General features: G+C 38.9%; 1 protein-coding gene across 4 annotated transcripts in view; it reads left to right on the top strand.

Moving 5' to 3' along the window:
- ephb2b (eph receptor B2b) overlaps positions 1-16,095 on the top strand; it is a 122,890-nt gene extending 106,795 nt beyond the window's left edge. The window contains exons 9-16 of one of the 4 annotated variants that reach the window (XM_084929185.1): positions 1,106-1,170; positions 2,798-2,911; positions 3,029-3,276; positions 6,672-6,887; positions 7,322-7,471; positions 9,092-9,285; positions 9,911-10,066; positions 11,169-16,095. In XM_084929185.1, the coding sequence (XP_084785311.1) occupies positions 1,106-1,170; positions 2,798-2,911; positions 3,029-3,276; positions 6,672-6,887; positions 7,322-7,471; positions 9,092-9,285; positions 9,911-10,066; positions 11,169-11,277 (1,252 nt within the window). In that variant the 3' untranslated portion in view covers positions 11,278-16,095. Of the gene's footprint in view, positions 1-1,102; positions 1,171-2,788; positions 2,912-3,028; positions 3,277-6,671; positions 6,888-7,321; positions 7,472-9,091; positions 9,286-9,910; positions 10,067-11,168 lie in introns of all 4 variants that reach the window. The other 3 variants (XM_084929183.1, XM_084929184.1, XM_084929182.1) reach the window with 3 other exon arrangements.
- The last annotated feature ends 8,982 nt before the right edge of the window (positions 16,096-25,077 follow it).

Genomic DNA, 25,077 nt, shown 5'->3' with positions numbered 1-25,077 from the left:
GCAAGATTAAGAATTCAGTTCTCATTATGGCTGCTTAAATTAAAAGTGTAGCCATTCACCTGTACAGCATTTTAATTCACAGAAGAATGGGCAAGATGAATTTTTCTATAGGAGATTTAACCCTTTTTTTCCTCTTTTTTTTTTACTATGTAGGCAGGCTATTTTGCTTAGATATGTCACTGTCATAGACTGTGATGACATACTGTAGATCATACAGTGCAAAAAAAAAAGGTAAAAAGGTTTCTCACTGAGAATTTTAACAATGCTTAAGAATCTGATCTGATGTGCCATATATTAAGTTAAGTCTGTAATACTAAAAACTAGCTCAGTGGCTAAAACTATGATACAGAAACAGAATTTAAAAAAATTGCTTTTTCATCTAACCGAAGTATAATCTTGTTAGGGTTTTGTTTGTTTTGTTTTGTTTTGAGCCAGAATTTAGGGTTACTCTCTGAGATATCTGGTTATGGTGGTGCGCTTAGTTGGATTCATAAGCAGAAACGATGAAGTGCATACCTACAGTGCTAAGTAACAGATACTCGATTCATAGTAACAAAAAACTTGAGCACAAATTTCTTCATTTTTTGTAGCTGAATTTGGGGATTTTAACAGTCAATGAGGGATTAACTTGTTTTTGGCGAAAGCGTCAAGTATTTATTTGAAGATCTGCAGTAATTGGCAATACCTGATATTTCTGTACTTATTTATCTGTGAAGAAGACCTCTGTCATGTTCTGTTTGAAGAGTCTCTGTGATGTTACCGATTACCATACAAGCTTATCTAATTGAAAATTGGTATTTATGTGTTTACCAATAACCCCCACCTATATTATCATTATATGAACTTGGGGCAGGAGTGAGAGACATGCAGATTCATGCAGCTGCCCAACTGTTGTGTACTGGAAAGAAAATCGAATTAGTAAGACTGCATAGCTGGATACTTTTCTCTGTACAGCAAAAGGCTTTTCTGCTCACCAAGTCCTGGCTTGCAGGAGTTGGTATCTCCTCAGTTTAGGTAGACCTGGGGGTGTTTGATTTGTTTCTCTCCTCCTCCCTGCTCCCTTTCCTTGAACCAGTGCTAGAGTTCTTTGTCTTTCCCCCAGGAGGCGTGGCTTTGACAGGGCAGATTCAGAATACACAGACAAGCTGCAGCACTACACCAGTGGCCACAGTGAGTAAACCACCACTCCTCTCTGCTTGCGGTCACCATTGTTTCCTCCTCCTGCACCAGACACACCTGTCTCCATGACTACCATGTCACATAGTCATCTCCATGGCTATCACTCAGACCTCATGCTGCCACACACACCTGTCTCCATGGCTACCACCTTGCATGCTGGTGTCCTTGGCTACAGCCCTGCACAGCACCCCATTATTTGCTCGTCCCCCACTTTGTTATTTGGATCTGCTCACTCAGAGCCTGGATTTAACCACATCAAAACCAGTGTTCCAAGTGTGTGCGTGCGTGTGTGTGTCTGTGTGTGTGTGTGTGTGTGCGTGTCTGTGTGTACTGTGAAACACATTTCATAGTTAACTAAATCCATTGTGCCAGAAATAGGTCAGTCTTTACTCACGTTAAGGCCATTAGCATGCTAATGCACGTGAGTCATTTGTCATTGTTAAAAAATTCAAAAGACTCTGAATGAATGAAATTACTCAATGATTTTCTTCGTTTTCAGGCAGTACAATATCATAGGGACAATAATGCAGAGATAAATCTGTGAAAAAGGACTGAGGAGTAATTTCACCACTGCTTCATCTAAGATCTTAAAGCTAATCTGTCTCTTTCCTGCATGATTGGAGAAACAGAGATCTGTTTTGAGCTCAAGTTTATGACCTAATCTAAATTTGTTTATTTTATTTTGTAATTACCACTCTGCTTCATCTTTTTTGTGTAAAATCCTCTGTGTGAAGAATTCTAGTTTAGTTCAGTTTCACTGTGCTAGTGAAAGGCGTGGGTATTTCACAGCTATTAACATCAGAAGCCAGTGTGCCTTTGTGCATTCTGTCCTCACACCAGTCACAGTTCAGACTTCTGCCCTTGCTCTTGGTGGTCTTTGCCATCGCATGAAGGTGGTCTGTTAAACAGTGCTACAGCTTGGGAAGAGATTTTAGGGTTTAGTAAAGGGGGTGGGGGGTTTCCTGGTAAGATCGTCTCCATCTGTTCGTCTCTGCACCGTGTTTCTTCAGCGTTGTGTGCCAGGTTTTGAGGCAGTCTGCTAGCTCGGCTAGCTCTGCAGTGGACCATTAGTTCAGTATCCATTCAAATAGCCTCTGGCTTGATGTGTAGGTATGAGCTTAATAATCGGATTTAAAACTTGGGACACTTAAGTCCCTGAATGCTTAAAAGCCACCTTAAGCCAATTTACCTGGCACTGGGGCTTAGGATAGGCAATTTATTTCTTGGAGTGGGGCTAAGCAATTCTGATATATGGTCCAGGTTTCTTTCCTGGGTGTTAATGGCACTATGACTCACAGGAGATTATACATATATATTTTAACCTGCCTTATCATAGGACTGGAGGTACCATGTCCTTGCTGCCTGAATAGCCATGCACGGTAGCCATGGGCACTACTTATAACCTCTATTTGTAACTACACTACTGCTTCCATCTTTCAACCTTCATCGCTTGAATGTCACACCAGAAATCCCATAATTGTACAGGAGTGTGTGAATGCAAGGTGAATTGCTTGTTAATGTGCCTCACTGCATTTGGCTGTCAAGCCACAGCAGTGTAAGCATGACCACAAGAATCAAATATTATAGCTGTACTTTCCTTTTTTACAAGTGACTCCAGGAATGAAGATTTATATTGATCCGTTCACATATGAGGACCCCAATGAGGCTGTGAGGGAGTTTGCGAAGGAGATTGATATATCCTGTGTGAAGATTGAACAGGTCATTGGTGCAGGTAATGGAAAAATCTGACTGAAACGTGGCCAGAATACGACGCAATGTTTGCTGATTTCTAAATAGCAGTTGATGCAAACTTTAATTAAACAATTTTTTCTATGCAACCTCTTTGCAGGGGAGTTTGGGGAGGTGTGCAGTGGCAACCTAAAGCTTCCAGGTAAAAGGGAGATGTTTGTGGCGATAAAAACACTGAAGTCTGGCTACACAGAGAAGCAACGGCGAGACTTCCTAAGCGAGGCCAGTATCATGGGCCAGTTTGACCATCCTAACGTGATTCATCTGGAAGGTGTGGTCACCAAGAGCAGTCCTGTTATGATCATCACCGAGTTCATGGAGAATGGATCTCTGGACACTTTCCTCAGAGTAAGTGACTACATGTTTGCATTATTTAGCCTGGGTCTCATCCGTGATAGATTTTTTTTGTCTCAATATTGCGCCTGTGATTTAGTCTTCTTCTACAAATTTTAATTTATGTGGTCTACATAGTACTAAATGAGATAATTAATGCACTGATTTATGTTTGCTGCTAGTTGCATGGTTAGCCGTATATTAATAATGACAAACTGGCAGTGAGTCAGACTGACTTATGAAACTGAAAGCTCTTTATTGCAGCTGTTTTGCTAACAGTAACATTAACTTCACACACTGACAAGATGAACTGCTTCACTGCTTTGAATCTTAGAGGTCTCAATTCAGGGCTTTTATTGTGACAAGCCTAAAAACTGATGTGATGGTATTAGCAGAATGAGTTTTTTGACAACAGTGTCTGTTACACTAGACAACTGCTGTTTCCTGCTAACTACCTGTCAAAAACTGACAAGAGGCAATCACCCCTACTATGACAAAAGCATATTATTATCAAGAAAACAAGTTTTTCATTTTTTTTTTAAATTTTAGTTGCTATGCCAAATCACAGAATTAATGCTAATTAGTTTCACTTCAGTAAATTTACCTCCAATGGTTGTTGAAGAAGTGCACAGTTGTCAGTTTGAATTTTTTTAGCATCTCCTGGTTATTAATGCACTGTTAATTACAGTTTGTGAAGTTCTTCTCAAAATGTAAAATTGCAGCTTTTGCATTTTGTAAGCAGGATGGTTTTCAGATCGCAGTGTTAATATGAAAACATGAATCATTCAGCCATATTAGTTTGCTGGTTATTTAGATGCATCACAAACAAGAATACTAAATGGTATTTGCACATAGACACGTGCACGCAAACGCACACTGACAGTTACACAAGTACTTCTCAAATAATTTGATGTCATTTATGCACTCGTTTAGTCTTAGTTCAAGGAAATATTATTCATAAAATCTCTCCAGTTTAGTCAGTGAGTTACACAGTGTTAAAATTGGTCTCATCAATCATGCATCACACACACTGAATGTGTGTTCACCCCAACACTAACATTTTTTACTCCGAGTTTCTCTTCAAAGTGAAACCAATAATAAATATAGAAGCATTTTCAGGTAGACTGCAGCACTGTCTGTGTGCTTTTCTATTTTTCTTGTCTTTACTTGTGTTTACTCTTTCTACTTAATATGCTGCAATGTGTATGGATGCACATACATATCAGACTATGGATACAGAGACCCTCCCACCAACCACTCCTTGACAAGAAATAAGGATTGCTCCCAAGATTTTTAATTTTCATAATCTTAACCAGAGAAGGATATTAGAATGAGGCAGGCATGCTCTGCCATTTACAACCCCCATAAATAATTAAGATACTTTGCTAGAGTTAAAATGAGATGTCAGATGTTTAAAAATGATACTGGATATGAGATGAGATATCAGACAAACCTTTACCATCTGTCTTGGGATGTGAATGAAATAAAAATGCATCTTAGACTAGTAGATTTGTATTTTTTATATGGATTAATCTAGCCTTATTGCTTAATTTCCATTTTCTCAGTGAGCACCAGAACCACTGCCTTTCTTCTTTGTTTCCTATGGTATTTTTGGTTAATTATTAACTACCAGAGAACAGTCTCTATCTCTTTAAATGATATCCTCCAGTTTAGCTTTCCTAGGCCAAGACTTAAGAAACAAACATCCAAGCTCCTGTCAGCATACTGCTCAGACTGGTTTCAAAATCTTTCTTTGCATTCTGCCTCTGACCTCTGAGAGGGAAAGGATCGTCTCTTTTTGGAATTTGATCTTGTGGCTCATGGTGTTTGTGTATATTTAGATCTTTGCTAAACATATTTGACAGCACATTGTACTCAAAGCAACAGGGAACGCCTGCAACGCCTCATGGTGACAGTTTATGACAACAGTTGCTGACAGTGTCAAAGCCTCCGAACATGGTTTGTGTCTTCTCTGAGGTGATTGGTGGGCGGTTGTTTAAATGGTCACTGCAGTGAGCTGCCTGCAGGAGGACTGTCTCCCCTGCTGCTTTCTGCAGCAAACCTGCAGCAAGGTAGAGAAAGGAATAGATCGATCAAGGCTGGGGCTTGTGTCTGCAGCTCAATATGAGGTGAGAAAGTACAAAAAATGAAATTCTGTCTCTAATGTGAAACACTGCTTTCATATTAGTCACACTAGACCTTCACAAATTCATGGGTATTACTTCCAGTTAGTCTGACCCCAAAGACTTTGGATGAATCTTTCCAATTAAAGTATATGCAAACATAGCTTTCAGATGAGGTGGCACTGTGTATTTGTGAGAAAAGTTTCATGAATAATGCATTCTGCTTAATTGCTGTGGTAGACAAGGAGGAGCAGCTTGACGTGAGGAGAAGCATCCACTCGGCTAATGAGCAGCAAAGTGTTTGAAAGAGAAATGGGCTAGAGGAATTTGGCTGTGCTCTGGGCCTTGTTTGCCTGCCCTTCCAATTCCACTTCTTAGCCTTTTTGTCTGTTCACACCCGGCTCTGAGCTCCCATGCACCATCCTGTGGAATCTTTTGTTTTCCGGGCAACGTGGTGGGTGGTGGGGAGAGTGCAGGTGTGCACAGTTGGAGGCACAGCTGCACCACTGCTCCAGACGCTCCCCACGTATGGGGTAAAGCCCTAACCAAACCAGGGCGGGGAACAGCTGTAGACTGCCAGCCAGACCTAGCTTAGTCCTGCCCGTCCGTGCTGAGCCGAGTTGGACAAACCCAAACATTGTCTTCCATGTGTTTTGTTAAAGGAAAGCCAATACGTTATAGTAACTTTCTACGCTGACATTATGGGCTCGGGTTTCAGGCAGATCTATACATGGTTTTTTTTCTATATATAATCTAACTATATTAAACTAAATTGTGGATTTGTAGCGCATTTTTAGCAGAGTGTGTGGAACAGTTAAAAGAAAGGAAATGACATTCTTAACATTTTCATCTCTGAAAAAAGAAAATTGTATGCAACAAAATAAAAGCTCTAAGCATAAAAAATGTGACATTACAACACCACTGCTCTTCATCACCAGTGGTGCTTGAAATGTCACATTTTATTTGGTGCATCAAATAGATGATGCCTATAGTGTATGAGCACAGCACCATGTCCCTTTTGGATGTATTTTTAGGTATAGTCTTTTTGAGTCTCAAGCTGGACACACACAACATTTTTTTTTTAAGTTTAATAAAAAGTTTAAGGCAAGACTGATGATCCCGAAAACACAATTTTTAGACTTGGTTGAGAATTAACAAATCTAAAGATGAATTTGCACTGATGGTCTAACTGTATGCACATATTGTCCTGCTGTGAACCATAATTTCTCCTCTTTATGAACCCCTCCATGTAATACATGGTTGTAACTCAATATATCTCTTTTACAGCAAAACGATGGGCAGTTCACAGTGATCCAGCTTGTTGGTATGCTACGCGGCATCGCCTCGGGCATGAAATACCTTGCCGACATGAATTATGTGCACCGTGACCTTGCTGCCCGAAACATCCTGGTCAACAGCAACCTTGTGTGCAAGGTGTCAGACTTCGGCCTTTCACGCTTCCTTGAGGATGATACGTCGGATCCTACTTACACTAGCGCTTTGGTATGAAAGAATCAAGTCTTCCCTTCGCCTAATGAGACACGAGACACACAAGCAATCAATAAAACTGTGCCTTCTAAATGATATACATGATTTTGCAAATGACCATGTGGCTTCCATTCGTCTGCTGCTGGCAGAAAGTTTTATAGGTCATTTTAAGGGTTAAGTCAAGCTCTGACATGCATACTACAGTGCACTCCCAGACTGCTTTCCCTATCAAGACAAATATCACCCCTTCACCTGTTCTTTACTTCCTCTCTCTCCAGTATTTCATGTACCACACTTTCCTCCCAGGGGTTTTGTTATATCCATCTCCCAGTTTGGATTACCATCAGCTTTGTTGCCATGAACAGTGTCTCTCTCCGGAGCCAGGACACTGTGACGGTCAGGTTTCGGTCTTGCGTCTTTTGCTGAGGTTGTGCCCTTTGTGTTCACAGGGAGGGAAGATCCCTATCCGATGGACTGCACCCGAAGCTATCCAGTACAGAAAGTTCACCTCTGCTAGTGATGTGTGGAGCTATGGGATTGTCATGTGGGAAGTCATGTCCTACGGAGAGAGGCCTTACTGGGACATGACTAATCAAGATGTATGTATTTAATTTTTGCTGAAATAATTTTTAAATTGGCTGTTCTTAATTCTTTAGACAAAGTTCCCCTTGAAACATTTTAAATGAGGCCTTACTACGGGTACATTTTGGGTTTCTGAGTTTCATTACAGCCTCAAATTCCTTAGAGAGGCATTTTGCCATTGTATCTGCTTTCCCTTAGCTAAACAGCAGCTTTCACACATGGGCTTTATATGAAAATTTCCCCGCACTCGCCACAGAGACATAATCAGATCATTTGAAATGCACAGCCCTGCTCAGTGGACAATTTCTGCTCTTGACTGGAGCCTCCATTTTCTATCTCCCTCTGGGTAGTGGATGGGAGAGCAAATTATGGGGAGAGAGATAATGAAAATAGTTTCAAATTGAAAGTGAGAACACTAATGTGCTAAGAGGGACTGAGGACCTCAACAGTTATCTTATTAGCAGCTCCAGATAGTGTTTCTGCTCCATCGGGGTCCTCGTTTGGAGGTCTCATGAATGAGATTAATCTGGGTCTGAATGGAGCTTCTTTAATGGTCCTGATAATGAGCAGGGGATTGGGCATCCTTGTCACAAGTGTCCTCTGAGTTGTTTCACTCTGTTAGCCGTGCACCACCTCTGTGTTCTCCCTCGACCAACAACATCCATGGCACACGTCAGACACATATTTAAGGTGGCTTAATGGGGAGAAAGCATTAAATACATTTTAAAGGCCGGAGATTAAGTCACTGTTGGCAGAGTGTAAGGGGAAATGTGAAGTTGTTGGAATAAGGTTTATGTTCCTACTGACCTAACTAGAGTTTCACACCTCTTCAAAATCGGAATTAACATGGTGAGTTCTGTACAAAAATATTCCACATATATTATATATATATGGAATAACTGTAATTAAAAGTAATTTAAATATTTCAGCCATTACTTTGCGCACTAATGCACAAAGTAATGGCTGTAGCAGTTCACTGCTTAACTGATGTTTTCATTTAATCAGAAATGAAAGCATCAGCGCCGGGATTTAGTTGTTAGATGTGGCTGTGATGAATTTTTACTGTGGATGGAGCATTACTCTATAAAGCTAAGATAATAATAATTAATAACTGTATTTGTAAGGGAAATATTGAGAATTCTTTTTTTAGGTGTGGGATACTACATCGTTAAAAAATTAAATCGATTTAATTTCCCAATAAAAAGCAGCTGCTTCTTATAACTTTTCAAAATTTTATGAGCCATTATTTTGGCACTCTGAACAAAGATACTTTTCTTTTTCTCTAAGTCTTAGAAATATCCCTAAATATATGTAAAGTTTACCAAAAAATAAAAATGTAAATCTTTTTTCTTTTTCCTTTTCCTACCTTACATGATTTTATTTTCAAAAGCACTGCTGCAATTAACAATCTAATAATGTAATGTATTATATTGTCAGACAAACATCCATACTTTCAAATGTAGCCCATGTAATTCAGTATTTTAATCATCATATCATCATCATATTGTTATTTATAATTAAGGAAAGATGTCTTCACATCTTCCAGAATTGGCTCTTAAATCTCTTCTCCCTAAAAATCAGTTTCCTCCTTGTAGAGCCTCATAGCGGCCCTTAGAAATCTGTGTCTCCCCCTGCAGGTCATCAATGCCATTGAGCAGGACTACCGGCTTCCCCCGCCCATGGACTGTCCCAGTGCCCTTCACCAGCTCATGTTGGACTGCTGGCAGAAGGACCGCAACAACCGGCCCAAGTTCAGCCAGATTGTTAACAACCTTGACAAGATGATCCGTAATCCTAACACACTGAAGGCGATGACCCCTTTATCTTCAGGGTGAGTGAAAAACAGATTTTGTCAATGATAGAATATAAGCATCAGTCTTTCTCCATAAAAAGACTCTGTCTTTCTAAATTCGTCCTCTTGCTACAGTGTCATCCACAGCACCGTCAACTTTTGTCTCTTGTTTCACATGGCGCCGAGCGGTTATGTAAATTAAAGCCTTGGTTTAATAGATCAGATCCTTCCCACGAATGCTTCAGGCAAATCCTCGATTGAAGCACTTTCAAAATTTTCAAAACATTTGAAGCGTTTCTGCTCTGGGTGTTAGTTTCCTTTGAGAGCCAGGGTTTACTGATTTCCATTATCCCCGTCTGTAGTTTAGTTTGTGGTGAACTGCAGGACCAAGGGCCAAATTTTCCACACAGACTGAGTGAATATATTGGCTCCCTGAAGCCTATCACTTCATTTGGAAAATACCCTTTAAGAGGAATCACTTTGGAAAATATTGGTTCATGGATAAGGCCGGTGGGATTTTTGTAAGTTCCGTCTCAAATTTTGAAAATGTAATGTGATAATTCATCTTTGAATCATACCCAGGTGGTCTAGACTGGCTTTGATGTTCAAGCTGCCATTTTGTATTATCGTTGTTCTTAACGGGCCCTGCTTGTGTCCCCTTCAGTGTTCATCTCCCTCTCCTGGACCGCAGCATCCCAGACTTCTCCAGCTTCAGCACTGTGGATGAGTGGCTGGATGCCATCAAGATGGGCCAGTATAAAGACAGCTTTGCCAATGCGGATTTCACTACATTTGATGTGGTGTCTCAGATGACCATGGAGTAAGTGCTGATGATTGCTGGTATTCTGGATACGATAAGGAAAAGGGAAAAAAAAAAGATCACAAGAAGTGGGTTTGCTGAGTCTCATATATACCTAAAACTTGAACGAGCACCAGACTCTGCCTCTGGCCTGTTCGAAAAGACGCAAGCACTGCATGCAATTAGCAGATTGTAATAATGCAGTTGCAAGGCTGAACCGTCGGCACAATAGCTCAGAGCTATAAAATCAGCCTTTATTCTCTGCCATGTGTTCAGCAGGCCTCTCTTTGACCTCACTTTAAAGATTAAGAGGAAACATCAGAATGTGGGGTCAGTTTCATGAAATACTAGGAGAACAATTACCCCAAACATATAAAATAGAATCTTGTTAAGAGTGCCACATGTAGAGAAATTGATAAAAAAAAATGCTGTCAGTGTATAACAGTATCACATGCCTGACATTGTTTCACAGAAATGTTGAGCTTCAGTTCTTTTGAAGAAAACAGATGGTAATGGGTAATTCAACAACTGTGATTACTGCTGAGACTTAGCAGTAGAAGAAAGAAAACTAATTATTTTATGGATAAGAAACACATTATAAGCAAGCGGCCGAAGCCTTGAGACAATGTGGGACTGGATATTTCAGCAGGAACTCATGATCTTTGTAACGGATGTTCTCTATGGTAGACTTTAGTGAAAAACATGTTGCGATTTTGGCATTGTATACATTCGATTTAGTGGTGAGAGACAGCCAGAAGACTTCCTTTACAAAAAACAACTGACGTTCAAGCTTTATTTTTGTTTTATTTCTAACCTCAGTGCATGGACATACAACTGTGTCTTGTCAAAATCATTCATGCTTTCGTTCGATTACTGTCAAACCGTTTTTCATACATGTTTTTTTCAGTTGTAATGCTTGTGTCATGTCTTATGCTGTCATATTATGCTGTGATATGTGGCGATATGTTGCTACCAATTTCTGACTTTTTTGGCAAATGCCCGTTTGTCTTTTACATGCATATTGTGGGTGGATGGAAAGATAGATGGAATAATAGGTTGTGAAAGACTGTTTTATAGCCTGTGGTAACATCGGCCTAACATCTGCTTCTGTCTGTACTTCCAGTGACATTCTGAGGGTTGGTGTGACGTTAGCAGGCCATCAAAAGAAGATCTTGAATAGTGTCCAGATGATGCGGGCACAGATGAACCAGATCCAGTCGGTGGAGGTTTGACCCTCCCAAGTGGAGCAGAGGGAAAAATAAGGCGGTTGGGATGCAGAGGATGGAGTTGATGTTTTTTTTCTTTTCTTTTTTTTTCCATGTGACAATGTGTCTGGTCTTCCCACCAGACTGCCATTCATCTCCCATTCCCTTTTCCACTTCCCTCTGTGCTCCTCCTATCCCCTTACCCTGACTCTCCCTCCATCCTTGGGATCAGCTGTGGAGAGTTAGGAATACAAAAGTCCTTGTGAAGAAGTATCAGACCGCCCACAGCCAAACCACCTTTAGAGCCAGAAACATGGGAGGTTAGACGTGACCAGCAACGCATTTTTTCAATCTTCCACCTTTTTTCATTGATGTTGTTGTTTTATTTTTTTTTTATTTTTTTGGTTTGCTTGTTCTGATAATTTTTTAAAGAATTTTTTAAAGAAAAAAAAAGAAGAAAAACTGAAAAAGGAAAGGAGTTTATCTAAATTTATAGATGATATAAGGTTGAACACTAGATGAACTGAGTAGGAAAGCTACCCTTTAAAAGGGCAACAAAAAAGAACACAAGGAAGAGTTGAGGAGACTGCTCTCGACAAGGCCTGGATTTTGTTTTTTTGTTTTCGTTTTTAATTTTGGACATTGTGCAAAAACACAGAAATTCTCTGTGGTTTTCAGAAAGGCAAGGTGTGGAGGAGACTAGGTGATCCGATGTGTACACCCAACTGTTTCCCCGGGAAAGATGATATAAAAGAGTGAACTAGACAACTTTTGCCACAGACAATGTCAAAACCACTTTCAATCAGACTGATAAACAGTGAAATCAACACTGAAGAAAAATGAAAAAAAAAAAAAAAATCTCATTGCAAGTAATTTTCTATATTGTGTGATATTTTGTGATGAAGACTCCCTCTCACCATGCTTCCTCTCACTAAAGAAAATGTAAGTGTTTTTTTCCTCACAGCCTGCCAAATAGAAGTATTTTGCACCCCAATCATGATCCTGTACTGTACATATCAAATGCACATGACCTGCCATAAAACGATGACTCAGAGATAGCTATTGTAATTAAACAGTTCAGGAGCAGAAGAACTGATTGCAAAGGCGGTGGGCTTGAGTTTATTTTCTTGATTTATTATTTTTTTTAAGCAAACTGAATACCTGTGTAGTCATACAAAAAGAGACAGGTTATACATTAGAATCCACGTGCATTAAGTCCCTGTTAAAGCTTCCTCCCTCATGTTCATCTCCGGTGCTGTGTGTCCGCATGTGCACATGCATAACACATGCACAAAGAAGCAGTCGCTCCCGAAACGTCGGGACTTGTTTGATAGCATGCTGAGTGAGTGGTTAATTTCACAGTGCTTTGATTTGCTGCAATTACTAGAACTCTGTTTGGTAAGAGCTTAGATTTGACACACTTTACAGAGTGTAATGCATCTGCATTATATTCGGTCTTCTTCTGCCAGTTTTCCTTTTGTAAACAAATTCGTACATTTTTCTTCCTCGCGCACACAATCCCACTCGTGAATGGACTTTTCAGTGAGATGTTGACTGAATGGAAAAACATGCAATGCGTTGTATTAATTTCTCTATCAGTATCAATGAACTGCTATTATTACTTTAAGATTTTTTTTTCTGCACTGAGTCTACTGTGTGACTCCAACAAAACACTCTGGATCTTCCATAAATGCTTTGAAATTATTTTTGAATCATGTTGGTGCACAAAACCATGTAGATAAATGGCAATTTCATGTAACAGGCCTTGGCTTTATTTAATAGACAGTATATGCATTTATTTTATGGTTTCCTGTGAAAGGTACTGTCTAATGAGTTCAGAGCACTCAGTCATTGTTTGTGTTGTGGTCAGTAACCTGTTGGAAGGGTTATGGGGGGAAAGATGGAGTGTATAGCAATGCAGTCATTCTCCAGCGATGGTGAATGTTGAATCAGACAGGGGTTTATGTACACAGCCACTAAATGTTATCAGCAGTGGAGAGCTCCCACTGAGCTGCGCTCTGAGACCTGACAGCCAGACATGGATGTCCAGCTGTGAGCCATCGGTCAGATGTGTCTGGTCACAGCGGGGCAGCCGCACCCTGATCACTGCTGCTCTGTCCAGGCACTGATTCCTTCCCCGTCCTCTTGATCACAGACATGCCTGTGGGCCACCTGTCTGCCGCTTCCACTGATCTCCACACAGTCGGCTTCCAACAGTTGTCCGGTTTCATCTCTGCGATTTTAAAAGAATCTACAGCAGCAGGCGAACTGCCACTCATGAGTGGGGCAGTTGTGTCATGTCTTGTCCTAATGCTGCATGCCACTGAGTATGAGAGAAAGATTCCTCGGGACCGGACAATGCTTCCATGTTTGCTTGCACCAAATCCTCAGATGTAGACAGGAGTTCCCGAGACAGCTTTAGCACTAAAGCCCCTCTTAAAGAAAGTGAGAAACCTCAGTTACTGCTCCACTGTTGTTCTACCTTTCATTATCCCTGCCTGTCCAGAGAATTTAAGGCCAACAGTGGATGGTGGGATTTTCCTTCTTTTTCTGCCCTACGCTCTACTTGGTTATTTTCATCTGCGGTACAACACATCGAACAAATATTTCCCTGGAAGCTTTTCATAACATATGAAACTGAAGGACGAGACTCATGAGCTGTTAAGTCATAGCTGAGAAGTGAGTGAAAAGTGATGCTGTGACCTAAATGCCACTGATGCCAACATGTAGTCTTCTTTTTTTCCTGAGTTTTGATTATCTTCCCTTTCCATTTCCCAATACTTAACAGCTCATCAGTTTTATTTAGTTGAGGCTGTACGCTCTCATGGTACAGCAAATATGCTGTCGTCAGGAAAAACACTTAAGAAATTAGACTCGAGTATACACAAGGCTGGTGAGGTTTCGCTCCAGCCCCATTAAAGCTCATTCATATGCTTGTCCTTGGATGCTGCCAAGACTGTGAGTTATTAATCAAGCAATTATCCTTGACGTTGGCTTCAAGGAAGTACCTAAAACAGGGTGGGTGGACATGCCGCAGTGGTGGAATAGTGCTGAAATTATTCAAATTTCTTTTGGTCCATACTGTCTGTACTTCTTGCAGCTTAGAGAATTCGTTTTCTGAAAGTTTGGTTTTATTTTTCATTTCATATATTGGAGTTTAAATCTTTTGTTTGAATTTGGAGTGTTTGGAAATGCAGCATGAAGTGTCTGCTCTATGTATCTTATGATTCTCATGGCACAAAAAAGTATTGTTGCAGATCAGAGCAGTGACCAGCGAGCCCGTATGTTCAACTTCTAGGCTATTGAAAAATGTATAGAAAATGAATTAGTGATTCAGCTAGTGCAGTTTTTATGACACACGTGTTTCTAAAAGAATTTTCACTCAATGTGATTATTCTTTTATTGCCGCTGAAATCAGACTGAATATTTCATTTAAATGAAATTACTTTTCCATTTTTGTAAATGGTTTTCACAGTTCAGAAGTGCAGTAGTATATATCACAATATTCAATCACTTGGAAATTTGATGACTTGTAAATACAGAAGGGTCTTTGTCCCCTTTATTTTATTCACTTGCTTATTTTTTCTTTCAGAGCAGTTGCTTTTTACCATTCACCTCCCCCCCAAAAAACAGCATGTATGAGTACCTCAACAGGTGTAGTCTTACCGCAGCAAAACTACGGCATCTACACATGCAGGCTCCAGTTTCCCTTGTTTTCCTCTGGGTAGTAAAGTAGATGCAGTGTGGTGGTGATGCCAGTGATGGTTTCACGCATTTTGTCTCTGCATTTTTCAGAGAAACATCTTGTACTTTCTCCTTTTACATCTGTGAAGAAAAGTAAAACCACTCAGCTCTGTCCTCACCGTGTGCCAATTTTTTGAAGGACGAAGAAAAACCGTTAAGCCTCAGTGTTACAGTTACGTGACCGTGTGCATAAACACGAGCTGTGCCAGCAACTGGGCTGCATATGGACGCCACCTTACTACAGTTTGGTCAGACCTTGAAGTCTAGCTCCTGTTGTGGCAGAAAATGGCTCCTCTTTAATGGCTGCAGACTGAAGTACCAGAGCGCCCTCTACTGCCGTGGTGGTCAAATGTATCTCATTGGGGTGACATTTTCAGGTCCAAGTAGTTTGCGAATGCTGCAGCAGCCAGATTACCAGTGTTTAGGACATTTCAGAAAGCTTCTGCTGATGGACAAATGCTGGCTGTTGCTCAGAGCAGGCCTGTGTCTTTCGCTCAGTTCAACAAACTTTTCTTCCAGTATGGCATCCTGTCACTTGTGTTGCCTTCTGCTTCTCTCACCCTACCCCAGTCCCTCACTCCACCACTACCACTCTGGCTGTTGGTTAGTCCAGTCAGGGTATCTCTGTGTGTTCCTCTGGTCTGTTAAAGCCTATGTTATAGACCAGTGCACAGTGCTGGTTCAGACCACTGTGACTGATGTGGGAGATCCTGTATTTCTGTATAAATGTATATTGACTGTAACCCTGTGAATGATGTAACAATTTCATTATTTGTAATATTGTCATTGGTTTATTTTCTAAAAATGGAAAGCCCAACTTGACTCTCCTCAATAAAAAAAAACACAAAGAAAAAAAAACATCTGTAATAAAAAGAAAATGTCGATAAGGTTTTTTTTTTTTCATTATTTATTGATTTTAAATATCATCATCATCATCAGCATTTTTAACGTCTGTTTTACAGTGTTTATCTAAAAATATGTGGTTTCTGGATTCTGGCTGTTGCACTGCCAGACAGATAATTACTGGTTAAGTCATTTTTTGAGGATTTTTTTAAATTTTCTTTTAAGTTTACATGTAATAAAAATGTGTCTCTGTGGCAATAGTCTAGTCAGCTGGCATTTAATTTAATCAAGCAAAAGGCAGCTGCAAATAAATGCTGTAAGTAAATATATATATATATATATATTATACTTTTTATATTATACTTTTTATATTTATATTTTATATTTTACTTTACTATTATTTCTTTTGCAATTTAAAAGAATGTCAAATCACTCAAAACCTAATCACTTGAAATGCCGAGGATTACTTTTTCCTAGCATTACATACAATTCTTATTAAAATTAAATATTAATTGAGAAACGCAAAATGTGGTATTTTAGGTTAACATTACGTTTGATACTTATTTGCCTTTCCAAAATTACCCAATAACATAAATTATTAGAGTAAATGTAAAAAATAAAATAAAAATAAAAAACAATTTGAAAGCTAAGCCGAGTGACACTTTTGAAAACACCTAAGGCATACTACCACAAGGAAGCTAGTGCACTGAGGGGGGGAAACAGCCGAAAAGAGCAGGTAAGAAAACTTCAGCTAATATCTACATATCTGATTTGTTTTTACCCCGATTATATATATATATATATATTTAAAGTCATGGCTGACAAACCCAAAGCAAAACCTTAGTAATAAATGAGACATTTAGTCATAATGAAAAGGAAAAGCTCAAGTAAGCTGTTGCTATGGCTAGCTTGCTTACATTCAACAGCTAACATGGGGTTTGTTTGTGTTCTACATCGTTTTTTAAGCGTACTGAATGGTGGCCCCATCTATCCATGACAGAGCAGGCATGTGGATGGGTGAAAGATTAAAGAAAAAGCTAACAGAAGTTTCTTAGTAAGGAATTGGGCCACAGCATGCTGTCAAGAAATCTTTGTTAAGCCATTGTATTTACAATTTCCTGGAACGTCTAGTGGAGATGCCATTAATCCAGACACACTGCATTATCAGATGAAACAGAAATCTTTAGCATATGATTCACATAATGTTCACAGATCATTCAGGGAACTGGCAATCTGGAAGAGACCACTCTCATCCAGGATAAAAAGAGTTTCATCAGAGTACAACAGAGCCCCAGGATGCCCTCACTGTAGGTGCAAAGGATCTTTTTCTCTCTCTCTCTTTTTTTGCTTTAATATTCCACCTCTTAGTGTTTTTAATTCCTTTGAAATACAAGGTTCAAATCATCATAAGCTTCATTTTCCCCTTGTGCATGCAATATTTGGATTTGTGGCAATATTTTTTGCTGGGTTACGCAGCCTAAAAGGACAAAAAAAAACTGAATCATAAAAACTCATAAAAAAATCATTTATTTGGTTTACAAGCCAGATTGAAACCAGTTAAGCTAAACTTCTGCTTAGTTGTTGCTTTCTGTTTTTGCTCAATAGAGTGCTGTTTTTATGTTGCGAATTCTAACATTTAAAATGCCTGACTGGGTGTTTTATGAAAAAAGAAAACTGTAAGAGAAGGGTTATTTAACCTTCAGTGGTACAAGTGCTACTCTGATGGGATTTATTTGAGCTCACAATGAGCTATCCTAAAAAGAAAGGGGAAAAAAATCCCTCAGGAAATAATTCAAATTCCTACAGTTTAAAAATTAAATCTTCTGTAGTAACTTCACCAATGCTAAAAGCATGGCTAAAGATTTAGTAAATGCTTTCATGTTCATAAATGTCGCATTGCATACACATCAAAATGGACTTAGTCTCAAAAGCACCTGCAAATCCAGAGATGATTATTTTAGGTCAAATTAAACATTTAAGTTAGCATCACTTCTCTCAGTGTATGCCCGGAGCCTTCCTACTGCACATTGTTCTGTGGTTTTGTGTCAGAAGTGATTTGACCAACAGCGCTGCCATCTCTCCACAGCTCCGTTTCTTGACTGTAGGTCAGGCTCCTTTCACCTTGCTCAGAGAATTTTGAAACCTCATTAGCAGCCGACGCGTGAAAGGCTGGAGACCTCGACCTGACCCGCTGGAGAATGGCGTGTGTGTTAAACGGTTTACCCCATGAGGAGTAGGGGAGAGGTTCAGGAGTTCAGTGGAGGGGGGTACACCCAACCCTTTTCAACTGCTACCCTTGACCACCCATAATTTCTTCCACTTGGTTATACCTTGATTACTCTGGGCCCAGCACAGTCCAGCATTGGAACAAATTGATAGATTTTTTTTCTCTGAGCGGGGAAGAACATACAGTACACTTGGTGGAGGGAAAGATGGGTGCAAAGAAGATTATAGGTTTTTACGTGAGTGAATGTTCTTCTTTTCTTTCATGAAAATAAGTCAGATGTTGGGCTGTACTAGCGGCTTATTGCATTTGCAGTAGTGTAAAAAAAAGAACCTATATCAGGAAGGCAGGCATGCAGAAGAAAAAATGACCATGTAATAGTCGATTCAAATGTAGAAAAATCTGCTAAAACAGAATCCAGAAAGCTAGCTCAAATAGTCAAAACAAAACACCTTTCCAAGAAACAAAGGTAGGCACAACAAGCACACACAGGAAAACAGACGGACTAACAAAGCACCAGGTGTTTATCTAGAGGGGGGATGTTGATGCCTCATTAAAAAGAATCTGAAAATCCCACCCAGTTATTATATTATATTTTTCCACCCTATCTCTTCTAATCAGATTTTCATTTTTTCCAAGCAGTGGAATTTTAGGGTGGCCTTCTCAGTATGTGTTATTTTTAAATTTAAAATTTTACAATTATTAAACTTATTTTTAGATGATCAATATTTGCAGGCATCAACAACTGGAAAAAATAACTTGTGAGCATGTATTCTACAATAGTTAGTGGTCTCATAATGTGAATGTTTTACTTCAGTTATGTGTACTAAAACAAAATGGACAATTACACTTACAATTGCAATATTTTTTTTAAACATTTGAAAAAAAGTTAAATGGCAATTATCAGTTATATTCATCTATAATTTTGCCTGTTAGCATAACTATGCTGACGCATACAGAAATGATAATCATACAGTTGTTTACAATATTATTGATTTATTCACACAGTGTCAATATTTATTAGAAGTTAGTGTTAGCAAGAGGTATTATTAAATTATTATTTTCACATTGTAAGTGGTTACAGTGTAAGTGGTTACATACACACATTTTTTTTATTCTTACCTAAACAATTCTGAATTAAGATTTTGGACCAACAGTTTTCACGTGTCCAAATGTTGAATATGTAAAAAAAAAACAACCAAAAACAACTTTTCTTATTTTAGAAAGAGAGGTCTATTTTCCCACACATTTATGTTAAGACTGAGGACGTGTCTTCCTATTCTTTAATCGTATTCAGCATAGGACACATACAGTCTGAAAGTTAGCAGACTAAGTAATTAATACAGTACAGTTTTTCTTCTGATTAGGTGAGGTAAAGATTAATGTAAGGGTCTGAAACTTGTCTGTGTTTGTTAAATCTGATCATGGTGTTTGTAGAATGGTTTAAAAGCCTAAATAGAATAAAACTAATGTGAAACAATATTTGGCTTCATGTAAACATAGCTAAGGAACAGATCTGTTTGTGTTGATTTTTTACATTTTTGTTCACATATTTTCTGCCATTTCGAGCATGCCTGTTAATCATATTTTAAAATTGTAATTATTCATTGATCCATTTTTGTGCAATTATAGCTATTTCTTTTCTTTTCTTTAAATTTAATACAGCATTTTAAAATGCATCCAGTGGCACTGTAGTGGGATTGGGAAGAATTTTAAGCTTTTTTCCACCCATCCGCATATGAAGAACTAGACTACATAATCCTTACAAGCCAATCAACATCACACTGAGCTGGAATCACCTTTTTGAAATACTTATGCAACATCATCAAAGTTCTGTTTGAAATTAAATAGCAGTAAGTGATGGTGAACCAGTTAGTCAGTTAAAATCAGTTCAAAAGGTTCACATACAAAAAAAAAAAATTCTGCCGAACATCTGGACGAAAGCCTGAGCCAAACAAACCAGAAAGAGTAACTTTATAACTTTGATTGGGTTTTCACTTTATATGAAAACATCTAGCCACCAGCTGGGAAAGTTCTAAATAAGGATCTTGGTCCAGATGTCAAAAGAAACAAAGAAAGTAACTAAAGATGCATGAAAGATTACGAAGAAGTAGGCATAGCATAAAAACATTAAATACATTAAAAACTGGCACATGCATAGCCTGAAGCAGGTATGTTTTCTGGATTTTCTGAAAATTCATGCGAGCTGCTGTCCAGTATTTTCACATTGCAGAAAATGTCCCTTTTAGGCTGACGGATTTGGAAGCAGGAAATCACTGCAGATTTTCCATAATGTTGGCTGCAAGATGAAAAATTGTATGTGGCCACCAAGGACATTAAGGCCAGTGTGAGTGAGGGAGGAAGAGTTCACCCGTTCATATTGTGTCGAAAGACCTCCAAATGGGTCAGAACTGTCACAAGCCATTTCCATCATGTCCTGCTCCAGAAACATGATGGAAAGTGGAATTAGAATGAAATAAGACATAGTGATTCCTCCGGGCACACGAGGAATGGATCTGCTTACCATACAACTGCCCTTAATTGGCAAGAAGCTCAAAAGTTTGACCCCAGGAGCCAGGTTTTAAGAGAGTTACGAGACAGTGGCTAATGCGGCACAGACTGCTTAGACCCTTTGTCTGGATTGATGAATTAATGTGTCCAAGAAATCTGGACATCTGGGCTTGGGCTTTGGCAAATTACATCCAGCTCTAACTGGACTCTGCTTAATACGGCCCAGCAGGTACAGTAAAAAAGACTCAGAGGTTAATGTGAACCTTGCAAGGACCTTGGTTATAAATAAAAACCACATTTGATCCATGTTGCACACTGCTATGGCTTGGCACTTTAAGCAACATTTAAACAGAAGCCGTTTCCCAAGGACAAGCAACAGCTTTGTTATCAGTATTAACGGTATGAAGCTGGCAAGGCATATAATCAAAAACTAGGGAAATGTGCCGGGTTTGCCATCTTGCACTGCAAGTGAAGCAAAATCTGACTGCAAATACACTGATTATATGTACTTAATAATATATCCAATTGTAAAAAGACAATTAGTTGCCACAGTTAAATCATGCAGTGACATTTGCGTGGCTGCAGAGTGCCAACATCAAAGTGTAAATTCACTGCAACACAGAGAGACACGTGAACTCCGGGTGACTGCTGAACCGCTTTTCTTTTTAATTCCCTTCCACTTGAGTTACACAACCCACAGATGCCACATCGTGTCGGGCAGAACCAAAGGGAATATCTTTCCCTCTTGCAGAAATGCTCACTGAGTTTTAGGCTGAGCTTCATGTCTGCCTCCAGCATGCAAAGGGAGCAAAGCATGAGGGCATGACTCAGAGGAGCTTAGAATGTCTGACCTACATGGCAATATAAATCATATATTCCACTACGTTCCTTATATATTGTTGCACTGTTTCTCATTTTATATGACGTTTTTATTATAATGAGATAGCATGAAGTCAAAGACTTTTTCACCCCAAACAGTGTACCTTCGTTTACTGTTAATAAATTAATAGTTTACTTAATATTGGTGCTGTTGAATAATATGGAAATAATATGGAAATTGTTGTGCTCTGGAAAGCTATAAAAAATAAAAGATCCTGAGCTCCATCTAGTGTTAGAGATAAAGAGTTACATTATATCGCTTCTGCTTTAAAGCTCTCAGTATTTAGTTTAGCATGGCTGCCATAGTTCTTTTTTTTTTTGCTTCTTTGTTTGTTTTTTAGCCAAACAATGTGAAGTCCAGTTAAAAGTCCCAGATACTTCTAACATCAAGACAGAAGTATTTGCTCATCTGTATGCCTGAATGTATTAACAGCTTTTTCATACAGCACATTTCACACAAAAAGCAATCAAATGTGAAACACAAAGGAAAAAACATCACATAAATGGCAAGAAACAGAAGCATAGATCAACAAAGTGCAATTGTTCATTACCATTTGCTGTGGAGACTGGAGAGTCGACAGGTTTTCATACCATCCAATCACCACCAGAGCTGATTTCAGTGATTATGCATTCCTCTGTGGCTGAATAAATGTTAGTAAAATCAGCTGCTGGAAAGAAGAACTGCAGGTACCCGGGGCTTTGACATTGGTGGGAGTAATGCTTGAGGGGATGAAGAAATGTAATCAACAAAAAGGCTCAGGCACAGGTTTCATTTAATCAGCTTTACTGACAAAAATGTGACGCTATAGTCAGCAATTTGATTTTAGTCAGTCTCTAAAGAGATGAAGCTAGATTTTTGTTTCGAAACATTTAGATGATATTACATCAAATGCTCCATTAAAAGCTCACCTGTCAGTCTGTGAACATGAGACGAAAGGGTTAGACTACTCCAGTATTTGGAGTGCGCACGCACAAATAGTCATGTCAGGGTTAGGAATTGAAGCATCCAAAATAAATGTTATATTGCATTTCAGAAGCAAAAACTGTATGTCATTTAGAAAAATATGCAGCAGTAGCACATTCATGCAGTCATAAATTCATAGAATAATCTTTTATACTTATATATTCACATCAAGAGCCACAGTAGTAAAGTATTCTTTAAGATCTTTGCAGAAATAATTAAAGCTCAGTCCTTTAGACTCATCCAAACAAACAGTAACATTTGAAATTAAAATCATGTGTAGTTATTGTGCCAATTTTACAGATTTACAGTCCATCCGCTTTAAATTAAAATGGGTTATTTATGTGTTTCGTCACGGACAAAGCATTTCTTGACCCCTCCTCTCCCTTGTTGTTCAGTGAGCCCTCTAGTGTTAGAATAAGTGATTTGGATTTTGACTTGCCCTTAGTTACAAGGACCCACTCACGTGTATGCTACTATAAGATATTCTTTAATATCAAAAGTCATTATTTCATTCTTTACACATTCACTGTAGTGGATGGAAGTAAGAATTTCACTTACTTGAAATATTTTTAAATGATATAATAATTAATATATTATCATAAACTGCATACAAAATCAATCTTATGTTCCAGTACAGGAACAAAAGCTTTCACAGATATGAAAGTAGCTGATAATTAATAAGTTGTTCTTCAGTACTTCTCAAATAACTCTGGATCCAGTTCTGTATAGTAGAGAATTATATTCTGGGTGATAGTAAAATGGTAAATTGCCTGTATTTGTATAGCGCTTTACTTGCCCCTATGGACCCCAAAGCGCTTTACACTACATTCAGTCATCCACCCATTCACACACTGGTGACGGCAAGCTACATTGTAGCCACAGCTGCCCTGGGGCGCACTGACAGAGGCGAGGCTGCCGGACACTGGCGCCACTGGGCCCTCTGACCACAACCAGTAGGCAACGGGTGAAGTGTCTTGTCCAAGGACACAACGACCAAGACTGTCGGAGCCAGGGCTCGAACTGGCAACCTTCCGATTACAAGACGTACTGCCAACTCTTGAGCCATGATCAAGTCATTATGATGGTCATTAGGTTAGGTTATCGATAATACACAATTGTCCATAAAAGTGATCTAACTTTCCATGTTTTTCAAGAATTATTACTGATCCAAACCATCAATACTGATAAATTATTCATCAGTTGCTATATTTATCTCAAAACCTGAAGTATTATATTCAGCTCCTTGGTGCTTGTTTGAGTGAAGAGAGCGGATATAAAATTATTTAATAGTGAAATAATGCCAAACTATTTAGGGATTCTGCATGTACTAAGTACTTAAAGCAACATGAAACAAATGAAATTGAAAGTAATAAATAATAAATGAGTAGCTGCTGTTGTGCACCTCCCAGTGTTTAGATAAGAGTTAAATGTATGCATTGATAATCATAAAGTAAGTATGACCCAGTGATTCACTAATATCTCCTAGCTGGATCTTTGAAAAATGTCTTCTTTATCTATCATTAAGTCGATTTATTAACTTTTGTTAGGGAACTACAGATGACTATAACTACCAGGTAACTCCTGTTCACTCATTGTTCCTTTAGCGAATAAGTAGCTTTTTGAATCCTTGAAATATGGCACATTCTTGCTTTGAGGTACAGTGCAGACATCAAATGCGATACCTAATATTACTGTTTTCCCTTCAAGAGCTGATTCATACATACATGAATTCCAGCAGAATCAACCCTCACATTGTTCACCAGCCAAATTCTATCCAACAAACCTGGGCATTCCCCCCACAAATTCAGCCCGTGTCTTGTTGAAGGAAATTTAGCAGGGTGCACATGTGCTTTCTCTTTGCTCATTCTCTCATCTACTTTCCTGGAAACAGAGGGAAAAAAACATTTGATTGGTGGACACTTGCCTGACTAATGGAAAACAAAGATACATCTGTCCTTCAACTTTCTTTAAACAGCTCTTTAATATTTCTCATGGTCTTTGCTGAAAACATGACAAAGACCTGGCCTTTCTTGCGGCTGACCGTGTGGCTCGATTTCAACAAAGATCTAAAAAGCAGGTAGTGAAGCCAAGTCGCTGTCAATGTAAAACTTTTAACAGCCAAACAAACAATTTAGTCTGGCTAGAAATGATTGTGGCTGTCAGCTGAAGAGAGTATGACGCACTTTAAAATGTATCTGAGTGAAAATGCTTTGTTCATCCAGTAAATATAGTCCAAGGGAATTGTGTGAATAAAATAAGGCCAAATATTTCAATTTTATGGCACTGTGCATGCATAAATAAGCATGGAGTCTCAGAAAATAAAAGGTTTCTACATATATAATATATGTACTAATACACAAGGGTCCACTGTCATATGATTTTTGCCGCCTGATTATCCACTGAATAAGAAGTTACAGTGGATAATCAGTTGCACTGTTGACACATTTCACCACATGGGGGCAGTGTTTAACAACAGCTGTGTCACGATCTGGAGGACAAATTTCCCTCCAAGGTCTCTGTCTGTCTAGACAACTTGCAATTTTCTTCTATTTCTTTCTATTTTTGCTAGCAAAGAGAGTGCGAACATTTCTACCTGAATGGTTTAAAAGGACAATTTTGCAGCTTATCCACTGTTGTCTTGTCTAAGCTGATGAAATTTGTC

This window comes from Perissodus microlepis, chromosome 5 (genome assembly GCF_051167445.1).
Source record: "Perissodus microlepis isolate ML-2025 ecotype Zambia chromosome 5, ASM5116744v1, whole genome shotgun sequence".
NCBI classification, from domain to species: Eukaryota; Metazoa; Chordata; class Actinopteri; order Cichliformes; family Cichlidae; genus Perissodus; species Perissodus microlepis.
This window is presented reverse-complemented; position numbering and strand designations above follow the sequence as displayed.